The sequence below is a fragment of the Anolis carolinensis genome, chromosome 2 (genome assembly GCF_035594765.1).
Source record: "Anolis carolinensis isolate JA03-04 chromosome 2, rAnoCar3.1.pri, whole genome shotgun sequence".
Lineage (NCBI taxonomy): Eukaryota > Metazoa > Chordata > Lepidosauria > Squamata > Dactyloidae > Anolis > Anolis carolinensis.
The window spans coordinates 73,917,149-73,930,230 of record NC_085842.1 but is presented as its reverse complement, the minus strand read 5'-3'; the positions used below and the strand labels follow the sequence as shown (position 1 = coordinate 73,930,230).

General features: G+C 40.7%; 1 protein-coding gene across 1 annotated transcript; it reads left to right on the top strand.

Annotated features, from left to right (window-relative positions):
• Nucleotides 1-1,929: 1,929 nt before the first annotated feature.
• On the top strand, nucleotides 1,930-4,159 carry cnbp (CCHC-type zinc finger nucleic acid binding protein; the record flags this gene model as incomplete). Its single annotated transcript, XM_062973858.1, is given in 4 exon segments — nucleotides 1,930-2,049; nucleotides 2,237-2,329; nucleotides 2,471-2,672; nucleotides 3,010-4,159. Coding segments are annotated over 4 exon segments (516 nt in total). The 3' UTR covers nucleotides 3,128-4,159.
• Nucleotides 4,160-13,082: the final 8,923 nt, after the last annotated feature.

Genomic DNA, 13,082 nt, shown 5'->3' with positions numbered 1-13,082 from the left:
TTACTGGAGGAGTTAGGAACCATAGAGAAGAAAGATGTGGTAGAGCCAGTAGAACAGGGGAGAGAAGAGCTTTTGTGAATCTTGATTATCCTGTTTCTATACACTCCTATAGCTGAGCACCAAACAAATGGGGAAGGCCTGAATTCCAGACTTCTAATAGGAATGCACCAGGCCACAACAAGCAGCCTTTTCCGTACTGTATGCATAACTCTCTAGTTACTTAATTTTTAAAACAATGTAGCACAGTAATTACCAACACTTGGTTCTTCTGAACATTTAGTTTCCTCTTACCTTTGTCAGCTGATCAGTAGTAAGATCTTAGCTGCAACTATTGAGAGGTTTGAAAATTCATGTGTCTGTGTGTGAAATTTTGAGTAATTGCTTGGAGAAAATAGACAGCTGGATTCATCAAACTTTTGTAAGACTGAAAGTATGTGAATCATTTAAACGAGAGTGTTGCACCTTTGTTACTGAAATTTCTAATTTTCTGATATTAAACCATATACAACTTTGCTCTTCCACTATGGCTTGAGTTTTAGATAGAGAATTGTATCTGCTAGGATTTGTTAAGAGTATCACTGAGTTTGCAGCTCACCAGCCGCAAAAGTGAAAACCTGAATCAGAATAGGTTTAAGCATGCATGGGTGATGTAATTTCATTTGGTCTATCTGTCCTTGAGATTTGTATCAGATTTCTGATCAGTTTTATTCACATGGAAAACAAGTCAGTGATACACTTAGATTTAAACAGTTTTTATATGTAATAGGGCCTCTGACTTTTGCAACAAAAGATGTATGTGTGTGATGGGAGGTGCCCTAAGAAGAGAAAATTACCTGAGCATAAGACAGACTGCAAGGCGTTAAATTGCATGTACAGGAAGCATTTAGGATCTCAAACTTTTATTTCTTTTTAAAAGTAGGTGCTCACTTTTGCTTTATATATATATATATGTGCTTGATTTCAGTGGAGATTAATATAGTCCTTGTTGCTGCATGTGCTGCTCAGTAAGCCTGAGGTGCACTTTGGGGTCCTTCTGGGTTCCTTGGACGATAATTGATAAATTAAAGGATAATAAACACTACAGTTGCTTTGGTAATTGTGATACATGCCAAGGATAATATAATAAGTCTAACATCTTAGAAGAGATTTTTCTTCTTCTCTGAAATGCAAGACTAGAATGTTTTGTTCAATCTCCCACAATCCTACTAGCATGTGTTGTACTGTCAATTTAAAATTCTGAAAACTGAATGAAAGGATATGTAACATATTGTGAATGAAGGGGGGTACATTGGGCATACTCCCTCTCAATGGAGACCACACCTATGTTCCTGAAATTCAGTGTTAATTGCAATGTCCTTATGGTGCAGAAGATTACACAGTGTTCTCCTTCATCATAGAGAAAACTTCTGACATTAAAGGGGAGAAACCTTTCAGTATTTTTTTCAAGAGTACTTGTGGTAGGAGAAGATAGTTTGCTGTGGAGGTGTTGAGATACAATGGTGGGGGCAGTTATGATGCTGGGGCTGATGAATGAGAGGGCAAAGTGGCAGCTCTTAATGCTTTTAGCACTTGTGCCATTTGCTTTGTCAGTGGCCATTTTAGCAATGGAGTGGGAAATTAGATGCCAGTTCTGAGGAACAACAAGTGGAAGGGTGGGGCAAGCTTTGTGTCAACCTGCTTTAACAGCTCCAGTAGCCACTTAATGGCTATTTTTCCTCTGATAACTGCAGAGTACTTGCAGTTACTGTAAACCCTTACTTTCTACATATGAGGATTTTTAGGTAACTAATTCATAGAAATTAAAGCCAAATAAGTCCTAATGGCCAAAACAGAATTCCAAATGCAATCAACAGGGCAACACTGCCTAACTTGTAAACATTTTTATGTGACTACTCATGTGCATGGTTTTAATGTTTTTCTCACATATAGGAAACCTAACTGCAGTGATGAGCAGTAACGAGTGCTTCAAGTGCGGTCGTACTGGCCATTGGGCCCGGGAGTGCCCTACTGGAATGGGCCGTGGTCGTGGAATGCGAAGCCGTGGCAGAGGTAGCTTCTCTCAATAATTTTCTGTTAAAATGTATCAAGTCATGTATTCCTTTAATTCTCTTCCTATGTATAGCACTACTGAATGAGAAGAAAAATTGTCTACTATAAAGGTCCCATTTTATGACTTCAAAGTGAAATGTGTTGTATCTTCACTCGATTTCTTAAAGAGCTCTGTATTTCTCGATAGGCTTCCAGTTCATGTCTTCATCACTCCCTGACATCTGTTACCGCTGTGGTGAATCTGGTCATCTTGCCAAGGATTGTGATCTTCAGGAGGATGGTAAATATTAATAAAGTTTTGAAACTATAGATGAAAATGATTTGATTAATACTGAATTGTGAAATACCCCTACATTACATAATGTCCTGTAATGATTACAAGGTTTTATAGTCTTGTTTTGTTTCCTTTTTCTTATTGTGGAAGCCTGCTATAACTGCGGTAGAGGTGGCCATATTGCTAAGGACTGCAAGGAGCCCAGGAGAGAGAGAGAGCAGTGCTGCTACAACTGTGGTAAACCTGGCCACCTGGCTCGTGATTGTGACCATGCAGATGAGCAAAAGTGCTATTCTTGTGGGGAATTTGGACACATTCAAAAGGACTGCACCAAAGTGAAATGCTATAGGTAAAAGCTTGGCTTAATGCATTTGGCAGTTAGTTCCATTATGATAACTCAGTTTATACATCAATTTCTGCTATGTTATAATGAGTTGTCTCTGCCAATGTTTCATTACATTATTTTGAGTAATTTTTAGACCATTTTTAGTGATCCTTGTACCTTTACTAGTTGTTAATAGTTGTAGTTCCAGAGTTCATGTGTTGTACTGTAGATTTCAGTATGTGTATGGCCTCAAGCAACACGGGACAGGCTTACTTTGTAACTGGCAATCTGTAGAATCCCAAATACTCAGCTTGTCCATACTTTTCAAGTGGGGCTAAAGTTCTGTTTTGTCTGATTTTAGGTGTGGTGAAACTGGCCATGTAGCCATCAACTGCAGCAAGACTAGTGAAGTCAACTGCTATCGTTGTGGCGAGTCAGGACACCTTGCACGGGAATGCACAATTGAGGCTACAGCTTAACTGTTATCCTTGTCGCCCCTCCTTTTTCTGATTGATGGTTGTATTATTTTTCTCTAAATCCTCTTCACTGGCCAAAGGTTGGCAGATAGAGGCTATTCCCAGGCCAGTGAGCTTTACTTGCCGTGTAAAAGGAGGAAAGGGGTGGAAAAATCGACTTTCTGCATTTAACTACAAAAAAATGTTTATGTTTAGTTTGGTAGAGGTGTTATGTATAATGCTTTGTTAAAGAACCCCCTTTCCGTGCCACTGGTAAATAGGGATGGATAAGTGGAAAGAGTTAAGTCAGACCAGCAAAGCCTTCCTGGTTTCCATGGAAGTGATGATCATATGCAGGAGGAAAACAAACGGGAAGTGTCTGACACTTCCACCATAACTAATTTTATTACAATAATGGCCTTGGATTGTCTGACCTAAGTAAAAGTTATAACACCAAGTAACTGTATCAGGCCTTACCTAGAGCATATAGCTAAGTGGGATGAACAAAACAATGCACATGCCTGTTAATGGCCGTGAGAGTGAGGAAGAAATCGAGAATTGAAGTAACAGTAATACAATAAATGAATGTCTAATAAGAGATCACAAGGTAATGGGAAACATTAAATATTTCCAACTAAATCAAACCCAGAACATCAATGCTTACAGCATATACAATTTGGAGCTATTCAGGACTTGCAAAGAAATGCATTTTCACAGAAATCAAGATGTTATTTTTGTATACTATATCACTTAGACAACTGTTGAGTTTCATTTGCTTGTAATCAGTTTTTAAAGTCAGATGGTAAAAGCAATTGAAGTCCTAGAATATAGAAATGTAATTTTAAACTATCAATAAAGCTGGAGGAGGAAGGGGAGTTTGGCTGAAGTTATTTGTTTGGGGTTTATTATTTCAAGTACATAATGCAAAACAACCAAGAATGCAAATATGGAAGAATAAAAGCTGAACATTGACTATTGTACCACCAATGTATTATACAAAGTTAATTCCTGTATCATTTAAACTGTAGACTTGTCAAATACATCACTTCAGCAGCAGTATTTGCATTTGTTTTTCTCTGCATAAATTTCACAACTTGCAGTATTATAATTAAGCGTTTGATTTTTCCTAAGACACTGCCAGTTAAGCTATAGACCAGAATTCAGAGAAAGATTACATTAAATGGGTAAGATAAATCTGCTAATTTCAAATCTTGAAGTCTCCATGGTGGAATCAAAAAAATACTGGAGTCATGGAAAAAATGGGTATGGTGGGGACCGTGTGGAAAGCACCATTCCTTCAAATAATCACTGGGATCCAACAAGGGAGCAGCAGTTGGGTAAGTTCATTGAAGGGCACTCTCTCGTTCTAGTCTTTAATAGTATGGTAGTTCAAATAAAATAAATTAAACGTAAGTTAAACTATTTGCCACTTCAAATTGGCCAAAAAAATTTTTTTAGCAGATTCATTTGGTAAACAATGTGATGTGCGAATAAGAAATATGTACTGAATTTTCCACTACATTGGATGGTACCAGTTACTCATTTGGGAGGCAGGGGAGAATATCATTCTTTACTCTCCATCCCATTCATTATTTAATTCACTTACAATTCCCCCAAATAATCATGTCTTTAGGGAGCCTCCAGAGCCTTGATAATGTTGGGGTCTCCCCTCCCCCCAAAATAGGCAAGTTTTATTACATAGCTTTGTAACTGAGTAGCAGGTAAGAGCTAACGGATCAGTTGTTCCAAAATCGTGCAAGGCTTTCCGTACAGAACTGGAAGGCATTAACAGGATAAATTCACTGAAATAATTGAGATCTGCAATGGCATGCACTACTAAGGAATGGCATAAAAGTTTCCAGTAAGAGGCCTGTGTCGTTTTATTTACTACTAGCTTGGAGACCCGGCGATGCCCGGGTCATTTGAGAAAGGCATTGTTTGCCCGTGTTCCAAGTGTAGCCTATATCCAATGTCAGCTGGGTTCAGTGGGTGCGGGTGAGCTCCAGCTCCCATATGCAAGTCCCATCGTCCAGTGTCCATCCCCCTCCAAACAGAGCCAGTATGTAGAATAGGTCATGAGGGCTCCATGTACCATGTTTGGTCTTGATCAGTCATTTGTGTGGGTCGCGGTGCTCTCAGGAAGTGAGTGAAAGTATTGGAATTCCCATCGTCCATGGTCCATCATCCTCCAAACTGCACCTGGGTGTAGAGTGAGTCATGGGTGTTCTCTGTTTGAAGTTAAGTCTTGATGAGACATTGATGGGGGTGACAGTGGTCTCAGGAAGTGAATGAAGATATTGTAAGTCCCCTCATCCACGGCCTCTCTTCCCCCAAACTGCACCAGGATGTAAAGTGGGCTACCCTGCACCTGCGTGTCAAGTTTGATACAGTTTTGTCATTCATGGGCATCACAGTGGTTTGTGGGAGGTGAATTGGATGAATGTACTGCAAATCCCATAATCCTTGGTCCACCCTCCGTCAAACTGCTGCAGCATGTGAAGTGTGTCATTTGGGATATGTGTGCCTGGTTTGGTTCAGTTGTGTGATTTGTGGCAGTTGCTGTGGTCTCAAGAAGTGAGGGAAGGTACTGCAAATTCCATCATCCTTGGTCCATCCTGCCCCAATATACATCAGGATGTAAAGGGGTCGACAGGAGTTCTGTGTGCCAAGTTTGGTCCATTTCTATCATTGGTGGGCATTGCAGTAGTCTGTGGGAGTTAAAGTGTTTGAAAGTACTGCAAATCCCATCATCTGTGGTCCATCCTCCCCCAAATGGCAGCAGGTCATAAAGTGCATCGTGGGGATGAAGTGTGCCAAGTTTGGTGCAGATCCGTCATTCCTGTTGGTCTCAGTGGCCTGGGATAGTGGCGGCCAATCAAAACGCGAGCACATATTCCGCCAGGCCAATCAAAACCTGATACATACTCCGATTTCACTTTTATTATATATATAGATCATAATACTGAGGCATGAATGAAAGTAGTAATTCAAATTGGATGATTATCGAATTAGAAACAGATTTTAATTCTTGCCTCCATAATAAATATCTACGAATGTTTGACATAATACTTGTTAATTGAAGAAAACATGTGCCATCTGCCACTCAGGACACACTCTAATACAACATGATAATAAATCCAGCTTTTGACAGTTTCCAGTTTGCTGCTTCTGGATAGGATAGCATACATAGAAGAATCTCCAGGCAAGAAAACTGCAGAGTTTCAGAAGCAGGTGAAGGAGACAGATATGTGATGCTGTAAAACCAGTTTAAGACTTTAAATTGTGATGGAGTCAAGAGAGCAGCTATTTTATGATCCAGCCTCCTGCCCTGGCTATGGTTTGACACAGCAACACCAATCCTGCAAGAGGGGAATTAGCAAGTTACATGTTTGTTTTGTTACATGCAGTGCCTACACAAACTGGTGTATATGGAAGGTTACAATTTGTATTCTAAAGCATTACATTTTATTTATAATGCAGCAAGGTAAAGAGAGTCCTGCAAGCATAACAATGAGATAAGACACTGATAAGAGCTGACATGTATTAAAATGGAAATTTACTAGTGAATCAGTGGTCAGTTTAATTTTTTACAAAAGTATTTGAAATCTAAATATTATTCATACTTTATCACAATTAAGTGAGCACAGTGCTCAGAAATGGGATTTTCAACAATTCATAGATTTGTTCTCTCAAAGATCAAGGAAAGGAGTGGGGCAAAATGGTCACCTTTTAAAACACTTATGTTAAAAAAAAGTGTTGACTATAGTGCATAAAATATAATATCACTTTGAAACATAAAGGTAATACAAAAATCAGTATCATTTCACCATATTTTTGATTTCGGATTATGAAATTTAGACAATGAAGAAAGGTGACAATGTATTTGAAGTGTGGTTGGAATAACAACATGGCTGATAAATCAACCCCGAACTCTTTTCTAGAAGTCAAAATGACCATATCACATTATGGCTATTGTACTTGACTCACGCTGTGAAATGCCAAGACTCATTTAAAAAGAATACTTGGTGAAGTAGGAGGCAGCAGGAAAAGTGGAAGACATAGTTGGATAGAATCAATGAAAAAAGCCACATCTCTCGGCAGGACCTGAGTGAACTATTGAGGCTCTAATGCATAGGGATACTAAAGGCATCTACACCATATATAGTTCCACAATAGTGATCTTGTCTTTGGGTTCCACTTATTTTTTTCTGAGAATAGAAAGAAAAAGATGGACAGGACTATATGGCCCGCTTCCTTGATAGTACCACTTACGGATGTGTTTGTGGTGTTGAATTAAAAGTGGTTCAGTATGGCATCTGAAACCACTAATTTATTGCTTGGACTGACTGCAGAGTCCTACAGTGAACACTTTCATGGCTCAGTGATTAAGAAAGGCCAAGCAAAAATTTAGCATTGGGCTGGGAACTAGGATGACTCTGATGCCATGTTCCTTGCATCTCTCTGGGCTGCTTCCTGACCCCTACACAGGCAGTCTCTGAGTTAAAAATAACCAACTTACAAACTACTCATAGTTAAGAACAAAGGTGAGACAACAGGAAGTGAGAGAAATCTACCACTTGGTTCTGATGCTGATGCGCATTAATCTCTAAATAAATATCACTTATTGCAGAGAAGAGACAGCACTGGAAATGTTATCCTTCAGGCTTAATGGCCTTATTGAAAAAGTTACCATATTTTGCCTAATAACAAAGTTCAAGATCAGTACTGCATGCTGTTCTCTTAAACAGGTTTTTCTTGCTGTTTGTGAAATGGTTTCCCAAGATACAGGTGGTATGCAAAATGTCATGGTAAATAGTTATTTCCTGCTCAGTTCTAATTGCTGTTAAAACAATAAACTTCACAGCAGTTGAAACACAAGATATGTTCTTTATCATTTGTCACTGAGTAACTAAAAAGTAACATCTAAACTTTTATTTATATATTTGATTAAATTGTTGAATGTACTTTCTAGTTGGATCATGATAAATTGGAAATACCAGCTTACATCTAATGTTTCGGATGACAGAGTGTCCAGAATGTTCAGTTGACAAGTTGTAGATTACTCCTAGTTTCCATCCATCAGCCTCCAAATGGTTCTCAAGCATTCACAAATGTTCATGTTGCAGACCTACCATATATGTCAGTTCACGTTGACAGTATAGTTCTTGAACTGTATGGCTTCTGCTTGACTAATGGTTCGGGGTGAGATTATTTCTGAAAGCTCAATATAATTTTGTCTTCTGCTTCAAAGAGAATGTAGATTATTCATATAAGGATTCCTGTCTTTGGGGAAAACCAGAATTATTACCACTTATCTGATACTTTAGGGTATGGCGTGCTGTCAATTAAAAAAAGAAACCTGGGTTATTTTAGCTTGCAAATACATTTCAGTGACTGAAAAACAAATACGGTAATACACTACACACCACTTTAACACATGATAAAGCTAAAATTGCTGGAAGAAACATTAACAACCTTAGGTATGCAGATGATACCACTCTGATGGCCGAAAGTGAGGAAGAGCTGAGGAGCCTTATCACCAAGGTGAAAGAAGAAAGTGCAAAAGCTGGGTTGCAGTTAAACGTCAAGAAAACCAAGATCATGGCAACTACACCTATTGGTAACTGGCAATTAGAAGGAGAAAACGTGAAGGCAGTGACAGACTATATTTCTAGGCGCGAAGATCACTCAGATGCAGACTGCAGCCAGGAAATCAGAAAATGTCTACTTCTTGGGAGGAGAGCAATGACCAACCTTGACAAAATAGTGAAGAGCAGAGACTTCACACTGGCAACGAAGGTCCGCATAGTCAAAGCAATGGTATTCCCCATAGTAATCTATGGATGCAAGAGCAGGACCATGAGGAAGGCTGAACGAAGGAAGATAGACGCTTTTGAACTTTGGTGCTGGAGGACAATCCTGAGAGTGCCTTGGGCCGCAAAAAGATCCATCCAGTCCATTGTCCAGGAAATAATGCCCAGCTGCTCACTGGAGGGAAGGATATTAGAGGCAAAGTTGAAGTATTTTGGCCACATCATGAGGAGACAGGAAAGCTTGGAAAAGATAACAATGCTGGGGGAAATGGAAGGAAAAAGGAAGAGAGGCCGACCAAGGGCAAGATGGATGGATGGTATCCGTGAAGTGACTGGCTTGACCTTAAAGGAACTGGGGGCAGCGACAGCCGACAGCTCTGGCGTGGACTGGTCCATGAGGTCACGAAGAGTCGGAAACGACTAAACGACTGAGTAGCAGCAAAGCTAAAATAATTTTTACTAGCATTCAAAACTGATTCAATGAGTGGTCTGCTTCTGTAAACAAGCCTTGGGGCTGCACGGATGGACACAAGCAGCCCCATGTGAGCTTCATAAGTGAGAAGAGCTGGCAAAAAGTGGATACTGTGCCAAAATCATGGATTCACCTATAATTTCAACTGTAGTCTGTCCTTGGATGCCACAGTCAATATGTTGTAGTGGTTTGAGCACTGGACAACAACTTGAGGTCAGGCAAGCTAAACTCTCAGTCTTAGGGAGACAAAAGCAACCAATCACACACGCACACACCCAAACAAACTGAACCAAGAAACCCCCCATCATAGGCTCACCTTAAGGGTGCCACAAATCGGAAACAACGTGAAGACGCACAGCGAGCAACTGATGTCAGGTTTGTCTTCCTGCATTGAGAGGAATTGTGGCAGGCAAGCAAGACACTGCAAGGGGGAAAACTTTGGTAGTATTATATTAATGATAAAGGATAACATACTTCCATATGTATGTATGTGTCTTCAAGTCACCTGTTGATTCACAGTGATAGGGGTTCCTTAGGCATGGTAATTTTTGCACGTTTTTTTCATCTGAAACATAGCCTATAGCACCATGTGGGGATCTCCCATATCCCAAATATTAACCAATTGTATCCTTATTTTCCAAGATCAGACAGGATATTGGGTTGCCCTAAGCAATAAGGAATGATTAAGTTAGATATCATAAATTGTTCGGAATAGAATTATATTGGTTATTAATCAGATTCATGCCTCCCACCTGGTGATGGGAAACCAATAATAACGAAGTAGAACCAAGATGTTTGAGATCAGCCCTTATACAGGGGCCGGGCTGTGGCGCAGCTGTTGAGCAGCTGCCTTAAATCACTCTGACCATGAGGTCATGAGTTCGAGGCCAGCCCGTGGCGGGGTGAGCACCCGTCAATTAAAAATAAAAAATAGTCCCTGCTCGTTGCTGACCTAGCAACCCGAAAGATAGTTGCATCTATCAAGTAGGAGATAAGGTACCACTTATAAAGTGGGGAGGCAAGATTAACCAATTTACGACCTGGAATGAGGAAGTGCCGTCAGTGTGGATGATGAAGCAGCTGCTCCCCCCCCTGTGGCCAGAACCGAACATCCCCTCAGAAGAAGGTTAACTTGCCTCTGCGTGTCTCTCTCAGTCTCTGTTTGATGTGTTTATGGGCATTGAATGTTTGCCCTATGTGTGTTATAATGTGATCCGCCCTGAGTCCCCTTCGGGGTGAGAAGGGCGGAATATAAATACTGTAAATAAATAAATAAATATACAAACACAATAATATCACTGGATCTACTAAAGATCCTTGTGGCAGCATTACCTTATGAGGAGGTATTTACATCTGCAACTGTAGGGCAAGGTGCAGTGAGTCATTTTGGGATTGCCACAGGTATCAGTGGGTATGTCTGGGTTTTTTATTACTTTAAAGAAAAAAAGGGCCACAGCTTAAAACCATGCTCTTGAATGTAGAAATATACCCGACATCTAATGATAGTTACAGGTAGTACAGCAATAGCTGTTCCTGCATAAACTTATTATTTTATATTTGGGGTGCAATGGGACTAAAGAAGAAATTGAAAAGCTATGCCCCACAGTCCTCATGTGATTTCTGGAATATTTTTGGGATCCTTGGGGGCTCATTTAAAAACTTTTCCCAAATGGATTTGAAAGCCCTCTAGGATAATTTCAGCACGTGTTTTACACACATACTCAGAAGAAGTATGTTGCCTAAATGGCCCCAAATAAACAAAAATTATGATTAATTGTCCCCCATAGAGAGTGTTGGGGCTATCAAAGGTGCAAAAAAGGGAGACATGAGACAGTAGTGCTAGAGTACTATATATTGTAATATAGCAAAAATAATCTATTAGTCTCATGTCATACTGAGTACGCCCATTTGGAGCTTTGGATGATACAGTAGATTCTTCATTAACTAGCAGTCATGGGGATTTCTGGTTGACTGAGAGTTATTCAAGTAAAAGTTACTCAAGTAAAAGTTAAAGCTGTTGATTTGTGTTGTTGTTGAAAAAAAGTTGAGCGATATAGGATTAACTAAAGTAAGCTCCCAGAGCCACATCTTTTACTGGAGGGAGAACAGAGAAGGTTAAATGCTTTAAGTATCAGGATGACAAGACTCCAAAGAGCAGCTGAACTGTCACTTTGTAATTTATAGTAGGCAAACACCTGGCCATGTAAGAGAGGTTTTCGATTTATGTAGAAGAGGAACGAATCCGTCGGGTTAAATTCTGACTTAATCCAACGAGAAAAGTCAGTAATTGCAGAGCCCTTGATGAACCAACCTGGACACAGCATATTATTTGAGAACACAAAAATGCTGGACGACTAGAACAACCACCATGTCAGACTACGCAGATGCCATTGAAATCTATAAGCATGTGGACAAGTTCATCAGAAAAGAGAAAACCATGAAAATGAACAAAATCTGGCTACCAGTATTAAAAATCTCCAAAATCAGGACAGTAAATATAAAACAGTACTCAGAAAACAGGAATTCGAGACATGAAACAATCCGGGTCGGCTAACACCTCCTGATAAAGGATTCCCCAGACAGGAATCGAATCATAGAATAATAGAGTTGGAAGGAGCCCCCAGATGGCGTAGTGGACTAAGTGACTTGAAGGTTGGGTTGCTGACCTGAAAGCTGCCAGGTTCGAATCCCACCTGGGGAGAGTGTGGATGAGCTCCCTCTATCAGCTCCAGCTCCATGCGGGGATATGAGAGAAGCCTCCCACAAGGATGGTAAAAACATCAAAACATCCGGGCGTCCCCTGGGCAACGTCCTTGCAGACGGCCAATCCTCTCACTCCAGAAGCAACTCCGGTTGCTCCTGACACGAAAAAAAAAAAAAGAGTTGGAAGAGACCTCATGGGCTATCCAGTCCAACCCCCTTCCAAGAAGCAGGAAATCGCATTCAAAGCACTGGAAGCAGCCAGGCTTTGAAGCTGCCAAGGATATTCAATGCTAATCAAGGTGGCCAATTGCACCATTCACACTTGCCTCAAGCAGACAAAGAGTTCTTTCTCCCACCCTGGACCTTCCACAGATATACAAATCCCACTTGCTCAGTTTTCCAACAGACCTCACAACCTCTGAGGATGTATGTGGGCGATACGTAAGGAGATAATGCTTCTGGAACATGGCCATACAGCCCGGAAAACACACAACAACCCAGTAAATTCTGATTCTTTCAGATCGGAAATGAAAAATGCTAAATCCTGATACGTTGAATCAATAGAAGAATGAAATTGATAGAATGGAATTCTATTCGAGCCAGGATTTGAATGTGGGGTGCATCTACACTGCGGAATTAATGCAGGTGGACTCCACTTGACCTGCTATCGTTCAATGCATGGGAGTTGTAGGTTTACAAGGCCTTTAGCTTTCTCTGCCAAAGGGTGCCGGTGCCCCACCAAATTACAAATCCCAGGACTCCATAGCATTGAGCCAGGGCAGTTAAAGTGGCGTGGAATTGCATTAATTCTACAGTGTAGACCAGACATGGGCCAACTCGGGCCCCCCTCCAGAGGTTTGGGCCTTCAACTCCCGCCATTCCTCACAGCCTCAGGCCCCTTCCTTTCCCCCCTCAGCCGCTTAAGCGGCTGAGGGGGGAAAGGAAAGGGCCTGAAGCTGTGAGGAATGGCGGGAGTTGAAGGCCCAAACCC